The sequence below is a fragment of the Nematolebias whitei genome, chromosome 2 (genome assembly GCF_014905685.2).
Source record: "Nematolebias whitei isolate Nwh7 chromosome 2, NemWhi1, whole genome shotgun sequence".
Taxonomy (NCBI): domain Eukaryota; kingdom Metazoa; phylum Chordata; class Actinopteri; order Cyprinodontiformes; family Rivulidae; genus Nematolebias; species Nematolebias whitei.
Genome location: NC_056499.1, coordinates 11,885,960 through 11,899,506, shown reverse-complemented (window position 1 = coordinate 11,899,506; position 13,547 = coordinate 11,885,960). Strand labels below are relative to the sequence as shown.

The 13,547-nt window shown below is 42.4% G+C and overlaps 1 protein-coding gene across 1 annotated transcript; it reads left to right on the top strand.

Annotated features, from left to right (window-relative positions):
• The first annotated feature begins 2,920 nt into the window (after positions 1–2,920).
• On the top strand, positions 2,921–11,495 carry obi1 (ORC ubiquitin ligase 1). Its single transcript, XM_037696621.1, has 6 exons — positions 2,921–3,097; positions 3,223–3,358; positions 5,159–5,250; positions 6,971–7,192; positions 7,757–7,845; positions 9,886–11,495. Exons 1-6 carry the CDS (start codon positions 3,026–3,028, stop codon positions 11,171–11,173), a joined length of 1,899 nt encoding a protein of 632 aa, XP_037552549.1. The 5' UTR covers positions 2,921–3,025; the 3' UTR covers positions 11,174–11,495.
• The last annotated feature ends 2,052 nt before the right edge of the window (positions 11,496–13,547 follow it).

Genomic DNA, 13,547 nt, shown 5'->3' with positions numbered 1-13,547 from the left:
GGCGAGCCACACCCACTGGCACCATCTTGACTTGGTTGCTCCTCAGTGTTGAAAAAAGTGATCAGCACAAACAGTATCCGCCATTGCTGAACAACTTGCGCAAAAAAAAACCCTGCTGACTGATTTTAACTGTAGAGTGCATGTAAGGCTTCATGTAAGTTGCGTTTTCTCTTTAAACGATGCCAGGCATTTCCAAAAACCTCCACACTGAGACCTAGATTTAAAAAGCATCGGCATTAGAGAAAGCAACCACTGTTTTCGTGTATGCAAATGAATGGAACTACGATTTCAAACACAAATGCATTATTAGAAACGTAATATATATATTTAAAAAAAACATGTCCAAAAAAAAAAAAAAAAGACACAGCTGAGATGAACAGTTGCTGAGATGTTCACTTGAGCAGTAACCGGAAGTGATGATAAAGGGAACACCTTTTTCCAATTGTTGTATTTGTTGTAGGAAATGCACTTTGTCTGAGTACAAGGATTCAACCTCAGTAACACAGAATAATGTCATGTAAATTGATGCAACATTTCAGACTGTAATTTATTTATCCTGTGCATTTGTCAGAGCCTCATCTGATAAAAAAAAACCCTTCAGGTATGAAAAATGAGTGAGAACAATTGGTGGCTTTTGATGCACCTAATAGGCCACCGAAAACAATCAAACCAGGATCGGTGATGTTTTTAATCTGGGATCAGCGTACAAGGTTATTTTGCACTCAGTCAATTCTAATCGTATTAGATCCTGGGAAGATGTCTTGGTTTTAAATACCACAAAGAACAGGACGTGCACCTTTAGATATGAGTAATGGCCTCGCAGGGTTAAACTGTGGCGGAGATGCAATTTGAAGTATTTTTTAGTAGAGTTTATGCTAATATTAGTCCACTTTGTACCTGTAATCATAAATCATTTAATTTTTACTTGAGATTAAGACATGCAAAAGAGTTAAACAATAACTCACTGGGCTGATGAGATTCACACAAAACAATCAGGATGAAAAACTGAAGCTAAATTGTATTTGTTGTTTTTGAGATACTGCAATTGATTTTTTTTTTTTTCTTGAAGAACAATTTATTTATATATATACTTCATATTTTCAAATGTTTTTAGTTTTTGCCACACAAAGCTCTTGGAAACTTCCAAAAGATTATTTAATATTATTACTATTTATTGTTATTATTCAATGAGATGTGAACTCCACTCTAATTTTAGAATGACTCATGATGACGGATTTATGGTAAATTAAATGGTTTTACTAAATCCTAGTACATTATCTCCCACCTCACAGTCGCTTTAATTTCAGTTCATCCCAGCATCTCCAAGCAGAGAAGCTTAGGTGGTAAGGTTTTCATTTATTTATGGAGGGAGTATATTACCAATGCTCCCAAGTTTGGTATTCATATCTGATTGAATTACCTTCAGTTTATGTTAAACAGAACAGCAGATACAATAATCAGTGTTTTATGGTTATTATCAGCCCAACACGTTACCATCACTCTCATCAGTGAATGCATATCACCAGAAAATAAAATGTGAATCAAGTTTTAAGTAATCACTGGATGTAGTCCTATCCAGTTGAAGATGGCCACCACAACTTATCAACCTCAGAAAACAATGAAACAAACATAAAAGGTTTTAACTCAGTCAACAGTTCAGATATCCATCCATCCATCCATCCATCCATCCATCCATTATCTTTACCTGCTTTTTCCTTTTCGGGTCGCTGGAGTCACTGGTGCCCATGTCCAGCAGTCACAGTATGAGAGGCAGGGTACACCCTGGACAGGTCGCAAGGCCATCACAATTCGGATACTGAGATTAAATTTGGTGTGGTAGTAGTTGAGAATCTTTTCCAACACATACACTGAGTGCTAACAACTAGAGCGCACAAAACTATTCAAAAAATTTGACTAAAGCGGCTAAAGTTGTATCATTTTACAAGAAAAGATTATGTTTGTTTAAAACTCAGAAGCCAGGGGTTAATGAAGGAAGTGTCTGCAGCTGTGGCAGGTGAGACAGCGGGCAGGTGTAGACGGACGTGGCAGGTTGACTGGACAAACACTGAGGGGTAAGGACTGGCGGAGGCACAGGGGGAACAGAACAAAACAGAATAAGCAAACATAAAAACCAAAAGGAGAAAAATAAAACCAACAACAAGCACAAAAAGACAATAAAAAAGCCCAAAACACAAATCCCAACAGCTTCATGTAAGAATCTCATTGACTTTTTTTATGGGCGTTAATGCACATGCTCAAAGTGGGTATTTTGCGATGCATTGTGGTGTAGATAAATTCCTGCCTACTTTTTGTTTGTTAAACCAGTCACCATTCATATCTATGTTTTAGCTCTACAGTCATTCTGACACCCGGCAACATTGCATGTTGAGGACATTTTGCTGTCACAATGTAAAATACCAATGAAACTAATGCATAAATATGTTTGTATGAAAGTCAATAAAAAGGCAGGTGAACAGGAACCAAAACACTAGAGTTAAATGTTCAACTTGAATATGGGAAATAGCTACGATTGTATTTGAGCACGTGGTGCCTGATTTTATACATGCACATTAGTATCTGTAAAAAGGTCAACCACGCCCAGGTTTTTTTTAAAACAGATGGAATAGATGGTAAATCCATCATAAAAATGATCAAACTGAGGAAGCAGGTTATCCACATGTATGGTTTAATAAACTGAGGAGTTTAGTTTTATTTTGGCACTTTCTGGGTTCCATACCTTGGTCTGTTCTTTGGTTTCATTTGTCCAAAAATAATTGAAAATATTTCACGTATTTTTTATATATATATAATTTTACGTTTACAAGCGAGTTCAATAATAGTTAATAAGGTTTAGTAAATTATAAAATTCTATCATTTCGACGTTTTTTTTTTAGCTTCGGGGCCATTTTTGGCCTCTTCAGCTTCCCGTAGTCACGTGACGCGGAGCGCGGAACGGCGGTTTGTCTCCGACTTTGTCAGTTGTCGATGTTGTTTGTTTGTTTTCGTTGTTGTTTTCTCAGGAGTTATGGCTGCAAACTACCAGAACTCGACTCTCTCGCTGACTCTGCCGATTTCCTGCCAGATCTGCCTCGGAAAGGTAAACTCCGCCATGATTTTTAACCGCTAACTTCCACGAGTTTAACCGGACGAAGCGGCCGCCGAGCCTGCGTGTTTGCGCGGTTCCGACGGGTAAACCTGGTTCGGTTCTGCCTCTTTTCAAAGGTCCGACAGCCGGTTATCTGCCCCAACCACCACGTGTTCTGCTCGTGCTGCATGGAGATGTGGTTGAAGAATGGCAGCCAGTGTCCCACCTGCAGGGAGCCCATCACGGAGGAGAACCCGTGCAGGGAGATCCTGGGTGAGTCTGCCATTTCCTGACAGGATGCTGCTGTAACACCTGTGCACGTGAGCTCCAGCAGCAGGTACTGTCTGGACCGAACCCTAACAAAACAAACCAGTTCATTTAAAAACATCTTTAAATTAAGACCTAAAATCTGGCATCTACGTCACAGCCTTTTATAATTTACAATCATTGACATCCCATTGAACATTTTCATTAAATTTTATTTTCAGCCATCATTGTTTAATCTGCTAAATTATAGTCACAGTTAATCAGCCTTTATTCAGAACTGCACAGAACTAACGGATCAGGGATTAGGTCACATTTGGTCCAAGTAAACAAAGCACTTTTCCAGATTCTTGACTTGTTGCGCTTCATTTTGAAACCCAGAAACTGGAGCTGTGGCGTGACTGGTTCCCCATCACAGAGCGGAGGTCAGTCCGTTTGTTGCGAGAGCTGGATACATCGAAGAATAAGTTGGATAAGACAAAAGAGACATTTCTGTCCCCTCGTCGATCAACTGGATCAACATTTTGAGTTTGTTGGAAGGAGCTGTTCTGACCAGTATTATAAAACTAAAAATATCTTATCGATTTTTAACATATTTTTACATTTTAAGGAGAAAAAAAAAACATCTTACCATTTTTTAAATGTAAAATATAAACAATGCAGGCCTATGAGGTTTTAATTTTTTTATTGTGGAAAAATTAATGAATTATCCGACACTGAAGAAATACAGAATATCGTACGTATGTTTTACTCCTTGTATTAGTACTAGTGTTGACGTATTTGCAAATGAATTGACGGGCTAACTGCTAAACCTAGCCCGTTTGTTGTTGTTGGTATAACAACCAATAAAATTCACTTCTTTGTTAGTTTTGGTCACAGCTTGAAAGAGGGACCAAACAGGTTGCAGACTCCTGATCTAGGTGTAAGACGGGTCAACATTAAAAATTGGGTTGCCACGACCAAATCCAAGATGGCCACCATATAAGTATGTAAACCAGCCTCCTGGATTATTTGAGGAAACTTTCTAGTTTGACAATTTTGTACAAGTCTAATTTCCTCTAATGGTTGGGGTGGCCGGAGATTAACCTATGGGGGCCAGGGCCACCACTGGCCACCCCCTGGCTCCAGTGTTGCACCTGGTGGTGGTTAAAATTGCCGCCTCCCTTTGCCAGGACAAGAAGAACAAAACTCACTGTTCTTCTTCACAGTTTAACTCTTACCCTCTGGAATATCTTGCACCAAAACATTTAGGTTTCCTGTCGCCCCCTGTTTAATTCCAGTCCAGCAAAACAATCCTCTCCTAAACCAGTGTTACCCCTACCATTGTCCAGAAGACACATTTAACCTGCTTTGTTGTTATCTACCTGGATGATCGAGCTTACAACCCTTTTTTTTAAGCTAACATTTAGCTTTTCTGCTCTAAATTGTCGTTTACCATAAACCAGCCGAATGTGTCTTCGGTCTGACTGAAGAAGTCTTTTGGATGAAAGACGAAACGTTTCATCCAAGAAGAATCCGTCCAGAGGACCTGACTCCACCTGGTTAGACCGCTCTAGGAGAGTTTCATTTGGGACGTCAGCGTTTCTGCCCTGCGGACACATTCGGCTGATTTTAGCTTGTTGCTACGACCACTATTAGAACTTGAGAGCTGAAACGCAGGAAGAGCTGCAGCAGGACCTTCTGTGTTGTGCAGATGTTCTGTTTAGGTCCATTTGGAGCAGAGAGGACATTTGCTCAGGAGCCAACACTGCTGTTAGCTCTTCTTTACTTCTGATGATCTTTTCTTGCTCTCGTGTGTTTCTGTCTCAGGAGGAACGAACGACGGCGATTACAGCGATAATCCTTCGATGAGGAAAAGCCTCCGGAAAACCAGAGGAGAACTGCTGCTGCGGGAGTACGAGGTTGTCGCTCGTTCATGGTTTATTTAGCGCCAGTGGAAGGAAATGGGCAGAACCGTCAGTTAGGAAAGCAAATCTGCGCCGTTTAAAACCACTTGGCTAACCTCGTAGAGCAGCTGGCATAAACCCTTCGCTGTGCTTCAAGGTCACAAATGAAGGTCAAATTAAAACAAGGTCTGTGCTTGTCTGAGCCGTTGCTATAGGTTGTGTATAATAGTTTGTCGACGGGCGTCTCTTGACCCTGACACAACTCCACGGTGAATTTCACACGAGCTCGGTGTTACTCAGACTGTTGTCCTCTGACGGAGCGCAGCGGACTGAAAATAATCAGAACAAACATTTAAACCAAAGAGAAACTCTTCTGTACGACGTCCCGTAGAAACTCCCGACAAAACTGACATCCACATCGAGACGGGTTTTAATAAACAGTTTGTTAAAATGTTTAAAACCAAAACTAAAGAGCCGCAGCTGAACTTTGCTGCTTGCATCGGGTCAAACCTCTGCGGATGTAAAAGGTCCAGACCACCTCCAAGGGCTGGTCTGAGGAAGAAACCATTTCAGTGTGTCCAACAAGTTGAGTCAGGTCCTCTGAACAGATTCTTCTTTGTTGAAACGTTTTTATACAAAAAGACTTCTTCAGTCTGAGGAGCTGCAACAAACTCAGTCGTATAAATGGCACCTTCTCATTGTGGATCAACCAGTTTGCTTCTGACAGCCCAAACTACCGTAGTTCACGTGTAGAAGGAGAACCATCAGCCTATCGACCGATCGTTAACGCCCTGATGGCTGTTTACTATTCACAGAGGGCTGAGTGATACTAGCAATCACAGCATTGTAAGAGGTGACAGTTGAACCTGGAGGCTCCACCCCGTTTAATGATGGACGGTTTCTCTTCACAAAGATGGCCTCCTTCACTCCTCTCTCAAACCATCGTTCCTCTCTGTCCAGGATGTGAACATCTTCATCCCTGAACGAGTGACCGCTGGCCTGGAGATGAGTGAAGACCACAGAGTCCTGGCCTGATGATGTTGATCTTCTGTGCTGGTCCATCCTTTTGGCCAGTGGCTGTTTAGTTTCCCCTGATGTAAAACTGATCACAGCCCCCCTGACACTGAACATCTCCTGGCACTATGAGAAGATGCTACTTATAAGACTGAGTTTGTTGCAGATCCTCAGACTGAAGAAGTCTTTTGGATAAAAGACGAAACGTTTCAACAAGAAGAACCATCCAGAGGACCTGACTTAGCCTTGTTGGATTCATCTTCCTGGATTATTGAGCATCAGGATATTTCATTACACACTGAGGCTGTTCAGGCCTGTTTGGTGCTGTCCAATCACAAACTGATTGCTAAGAACCGTTTTTTAACGACACAGGGCGTGTTGCAGTACAAATATTTGTCCGTATAAATACCTTTTTAATACACAACTGAAAACAGAACTGCAGTCTTCTTGCATCATCTCCCAAAGTATTAGTTTGATTTGTGCGAGTGATGAAAGTGAGAATCTTTAAACTGACGGTTCTACAAATAATCCCAATAAAAACAAAAATAAAAGAAGAAGCGTATGCTTGTTTATTGGGCAGCGGAGCATTAAACATTTGTTTTGAAAAAGAATCACTTTTTTTTTTTTTTTTTACCAATATTCCCGTTTTAGTGTTGTTATGCAGACGACAACTTTTAAACTCGTAGCTACATTTTGTTTTTGTGAAACTTCCCTCTGACAGGAGGAGATCGATGGGCTCCTAAAAGAAAACAAGGAGCTAAAAAGAAAAACGGAAGATCTGGAGGAGCAGCTGAGGGCCGCCCTGGACCCCTGCGCCTTGAGCACGGAGCAGCCAGACGACACAGGAGTGTCCCCGTTCATCATGGAGGAATGGAAGAACAAGCTGCAAGCCGCTACAGACGTTTGTGAAAAGATAAAGCAGGACATGGACAAGCTGAGAGAGGTACCCCCCCCCCCCCCCCCAGTTGACAACAGAGCTCGCGTGTTTCGGTTTTTATGAAGCTGGTCAGCAACAGGCTGTCCATTCATGCTCGCTCGTTTAACACGGAGCTGGCGCCGGATGAGCAATCAGTCACACGTGAAGCAGCAAGGAAAGCTGGCAGGAACTGTGCAGTTCTTCGAAAACTGAATTAATTTGGCTTTTCAGTGTCGCTGTCCTGTTGCTAATTTAACCAGATTTAACTTGGACTTTATCGGCTGTCAGTGTCGTTCGCTATCAATACCCGATATCAAAAATAACCTACCTACAATAATTTATTCTGTTTTGTCTTTTACATTTTTAGCAAAAACACTGAAGTACCCATACTGCGCCACTAGGGGGGCGAGAACGTCCACATTGACCTCAGAATACAGAAAACAAACATTCTCAGCTCAGATAAAGACTTTGTGAAACCTTTACATTTTTGCATTGTTTACAGTTTTCACACAAACGTACAGGGGACCGTATGAGAAGACAGAATACAGTCATGAAATAACTTTATTCTGGTATTTATTGTGTTTATTTCAGACCAACAAGGCCTTGCGGTCTCAAAACGTCGACCTTGTCCAGGAGAACACGAGGCTGAAGGCGGAGGTGGCGAGCAGATCTCCCCAGAAGTGAGTTTTTGTTTCACGTCGTCCAAGACGTTCGTCTTTTCAGCACAGAATCTGTTTTTCCTGCTGTGATCTCTCGTTTAAATTTTTTTTAAACAAACATCAGTTCATGTTTCAGTGACCAACAAATGTTTCTGAACAGCTCCTGCTCTCTGAAATACTTCATCTTGAGCAGTAAAAAAAAAAAATAGTGTCTAAGCTGCTTTTTTGTTACTGCTATCAATTCATTATTCTTTTGATGTTCCTTATTCTGATTTGATAAATTGATTTTTAGGTTTTTAGATGAAAAATAACCAAACCCTTGTGGCTAATGGCTTTAATATAAAAGTTTTTATCCCTTTTCTCCAACACTTAACGCTGAAAAATCATAAAACGAGTTAAAACGTAAAAAAAAGCAACTGTTTTCTGGTAGAAACAAAATCCTTCTGTGCAAATGTGAAGGTTTTATTTTCCAAAATACAAATTTTATTAGTCATTAAATGTGGGTGATCAAAATATCTCATGGACCAGTGGATGAATTTTAATGAAACTTTTCAGAAAACAACCACGGCTGCAGCTTTTAGACTCAGTCTGGTTCAAGATGGCCGCCACAGCTAATCCACCTAAAGGTAGGCAAATAACATTTTTGAGGGAGTCTCCAAAATGTCTCAAAACGTTCTCGGGGATTGTCAGTTTTCTCATCATCTGAGGCTTCAGGCTACAAAACATCGAGGCTACAGCCGCTGATGTCCGGATCTAAAACATAATAAATATTAATAAATACATAAATAACTGGTCCAGATTTGCTCTTCTTCATTTCTAAAGCGTTGAGGTGGGTGATATGTGGACAATGAAATACTGTGCACAATTAAGAATACAGTTTTACGAGCCGTGCAGATGATAATGGGCTGTCTTGAACAAAACGGGCTGTTCAGAACTAGGCCTGTCACGATAAACAATAAATCAATTAATCGCATGATAAATGGAAATTATCCATCTCATTTTCATTTACCGTCTCTCTCTTTCTACTGAAGACACTGGATGACAAAAGGCCACACTTCGGTGCTTTTCACTGACCCCTCCTTTTTTCTTGAAAATCTGTTTTAACGATCCAAAATCACATTTTTGGATCGTTAAAAGCAGCTAAGCTGAGAAGCTAAGCTACGAGTTAAGCTAACAGGCCGACCTCGAGAAAAAACCTCTGTCTTGTCAAAGCTTCAAAATTCACGGTTGAAACTCATTCCTTTTGTCAAAAATGTTTTTCTCTGCAAAAAGAAGCTGTGAACTTGTTTACTGATATTTTTTTTTTAATTAAAAGCTTTGTGTGAAAAAAATGCTATGCTAAAGAGCTCAAACCACATCGAGCGTCCTCCACTTTGAGAACCGAAAAAAGGAATTGGAGACAGCCCATGTCACGTCAAGGGGCCTCCCTCCCATTTTTCTTAGAGACGCTGCTCACTCCCTCACTATCCATCCTTCGGTTCAAACTGTCTTATACTGCCATCCGGTGGTCAAAAAAAAGTACTTACACAAAACAAATTAACCAACAGTTCTTCTTAAAATTTACAATAATTACCAATTATTGTTAAATTTCAAACAATATTATCGTTTATCACAATAATTTCTGAGACAATTAATCGCCCAGCAAAACTTGTCATCGTGGCAGCCTACTCAGAACGTGGCCGTGCGGCTCGCTGCTCGCAACTACTCAGAATTAAGAGGCTGCAACAGAAAAATTCACCTTCCTGTTACAATCTCATCATTCTGAGTCGCCAACTGGCCCGGGGAGGCGCTGCCTTTGGTAAACACAAAAATGACTCAAACTCAGTCACTTTAGAAGATGTGAAGCTGAACGGTGGTGCAGTGGTAGAGCTCTATCTTCATGTCATGCTGACCAGATGGAACACGTTTGTTTAAAACGTGGGTGTGCACGCTGATGGGTGACGTGTAGAATTGCTCTGATGTAAAAGCAACATGTACATGAGTTTCTCAGAGGTTTGTGGCTCATGGTGCCGCAAAGCAAACGGTTTGTGGCGATTTTAAGACGAGATGATCTGTCCTCAGGTTTGGGCGATACACGGTGGCGGCGCTGGAAGCCAAAATCCAGCAGTACGAGCGCGACGTGGACCACCTGAAGAGAGCTCTGGAACGCAGCGACCAGTACGTCGACGACCTGGAGTCCCGGGTCAAAAAGGCCGAGAAGAGACAGCTGGAAGCCCAGGAGGCGTTCAGGAGTAACAAGGGTGCTGCAGAAGCTCTCGTCCAGCAACAGAAGATCAGCATGATGATGAGAAGTTTGAGTGACAGCGAGAGAGTGTCCATCTGCAGCAACCCAGAGGCAGAGAGCCAAACGTTCCAGAGAAACCAGAGTTTGGTGTTCATGCCGTCTACGGAGCGTAAAGATCCGACCGGAGAGCAGAACAACGAGGACGCTGAAAACACCTCGGACTTCCTGCCCTCTACTCCTTCCTCGGCTTTCCGCTCTCTGACCCTGAGGAGTCCAACCATCCGAGAAAAGAAAGTTTCATTCAAACCCGTGACTTTCCTGAGACGGCTTGATTTTGAAGAATCTCCCAGGAAAACCTCGGGAAACAGATTCAGCAGCCTGGAGAAGTTCCCCAAAGCCCTGCATCTCCACAACGCGGACCCGTCAAAGTCCGTCTTCTGGGATTTGTGGCAGAGTTCTCACGAGCCGTCCCGTCCAGGTCCGAGTAAAAAAAGTGAAGCGGGGGAATCTTCGTCCTCCGATTCGATAAGTGAAGAGCCGGACAGTTTTCAGACGGCTAGCGAGGCCTCCATGGATGCGGCTTACCTGGACAAAATCTCAGAGTTGGACTCCATGATGCTGGACGGAGAAAGTTCCAGCAGCCGGGGCTCGCAGCTCTCCTGGGCTTCCTCTCCTCAAGTAGACTTGGATGGAACTCTGGTCCCAGAGCCAAAAACGTGCCTGAGCGATGCTGCCAAACCCGAAGTCCAAGCCGGACATCAGAACCAGTGTCCAGACGACTGCACGGGCCGCACATCGGATACCAAAGAGGCTCCAACCGGCTCCGAAGAGGAAGCTTCCTCAGCCCAGGTGTCCGTTACGATGAGCGGTGACTCTGCAGAGCGCGGAGGACCCTCTCACACCGAAGAGCTGTCTTTTGATTTGTTGTTTGATCCTCTGGACGAGGTCAGGATTGGTTCCCTCAGTCCGGTTATCCAGGATCAGGTAAACCCTTCTTCGTCCCCCGGCAGCAACCCTGAGAACACAAGAGAGAGAGCTGCAGTGAACAGCAGCCAGCCAACCAAACGCAAGTCTCACAGCCCCTTCAGCATGAACAGTCCCACCAAACTCTCAAAGCTCATGTGATTCAGAATGATCCATTTAAAGCTAATTAACTGGAAACTTGTGTTGCAGAATCAAATGCTGCATTTGATGCTGCAGGGTCTCACTTATTGTCATTTTTTTCTCTGTAGAGGGTTTAGAACTGAGCTAACGTCAGATATTGTGTTTTTAAATGTGCTTGTGTGTCTCTGAGCAGCTGAGTAATTATGAACCAAGATCAACAGGTTTCCTTTCAGCTACTCGTTGGTCATTCCAGCTGTTGAGCCAGATGGATCTTCATTTTATCACATTCAGCGCCGAAAAGTTGTATTTAAATAAAAATGTCCTGAAGTAATGATTTGAATTGTCTGTAAAGAAATAAAGAATTAATGCAACGCAAAAAAAGGTACAAAGATATTTTTTTCTTCTGAATTTCCAGTGCCTTGATAGCAGCAGCAGTGTTGCCAGAATAAAAGAAGCTGCTTCTGTTTTATACAACAAAATATTCAGTTTTTGATCCAGTTTAGTTTAAAAGAGCAAAAAAAATATCACAAGTGACGTAAAGATCACATATCTTAAAATAAATCGTCTTTACCCGCTTCTTCCATTTTTGGGTCACGGGGATCGCCCATGTCCAGCAATCACTGTGCGAGGGGCGGGGTACACCCTGGACAGGTCTCCAGTCCATCACAGGGACACAGAGACAAACAAGACAAACAACCATTCACTCTCTCACTCACATCTAGGGACAATTTATTACCAATCAGCCTAACATGCATGTTTTTTGTCTGTGGGAGGAAACGAGTACCCAGAGAAAACCTACGCATGCACAGAGAGAACATACAAACTCCACCCAGAAAGGCCCCTGGCCAGGATTCGAACCGGCAACCTCGCCGAGAGGCGACGGCTCTACCAACTGTGCTGCCTATTGGGTTCAATTTCAAGGTTCTTTATTGTCATTTACATCATATGTGGTACATGAGGTGTAATGAAATTGTGTACTCAAGGTCCCAGTTACACCAAAAAATAGCACAAATATAAAGTAAAAGTATAAAAAGAATCAGTACATAAGGATTTAAGATATACGCTAAATGAACGTTAAACGATAAAAGATCTAAGTTATATGCCAAACACTAATAATTAAAATAATACGGTGTATTAAACAGCGGCTCAACATGAGTGTAGTGAGTAAATGGGGATGAATGAATACAGCAGCATGAGATGGAGATATTAATATTATTAGGAGGAAAACGTTGGTATTTTTATTATGTTTTTATTTTTAAGTTGTGTTTTAGTGTATATTTTTATATGTATTTGGAGGTTGCAAGGTTGATTACATGAATATGTAGGCAGGAATACTTATGTAATCTTAAATGTAAAGTACCTGTATTTTGATTAATAAATTGTTTGTATTTTAATGCATAGAAATGCCCAACCAGGGACTGGAGTTGCAAAATAGCTGTAGTTGTACTCCTTGTGCAAATCATCAGTCACAGACCTGTTCTATTTTTTGTGTGCATTGTCCCAGTCAAATAAACTAATAAATGAAATGAAATATCCACCCATTATCTTCCGCTTGTTGTGAAGTTGGGTCGCGGGGCAGCAGCTTGAGCAGGGAGGCCTAGACATCTCTTTCTACAGCCACTTCTTCCAGCTCTTCTGGGAGGATTCCAAAATGTTCTCAGGCCAACTGAGAGACATAATATCTCCAGCATGTCCTAGGTCTTCCCCGGGGTCTCCTCCCAGTCAGACAGGCCCAAAGCACCTCCTTATAGGGATGCACCTAGGAAGCATTCTTACCAGATATCTGAACCACCTCAACTGGCTCCTCTCGATGTGAAGGAGCAAGTGGTTCTTGTCCAAGTCTCTCCCAGATGCCTTAACTTCTCACCTTATCTCTAAGGGAGAGTCCAGCTACTCTTTGGAGGAAATTCATTTCAACCATCTGTATCCGCGATCTCATTCTTTCAGTCACTACCCAGAGCTCTTGACCATAGATGAGGGTAGGAACGTAGACCGCCCGGTAAAGAGCTTTGCCTTACAGCTCAGCTCTCTCTTCACCACAACAGACCGGTTCAGAGTCCACAATACTGCAGATGCTGCACCAATCCTTCTGTCAATCTCATGCTCCATTCTTCCCTCACTCATGAACAAAACCCCGAGATACTTGAACTCCTCCACTTGAGGCAGAACCTCACCCTCGACCTGCAGAGAGAAATCCACCCTTTTCCGACTGAGGACCATGGCCTCGGTTTGAAGGTGCTGATTCTCATCCCTGCTGATTCATACTCAGATGCAAACCGCTCCAGTGAGAGCTGGAGATCACGGCACGATGACACCAACAGGACCACATCATCTGCAAAGAGTAGAGAAGAAATCCTGAGACCACAGACCTTCAATCCCTCCACCCCCTGGCTGC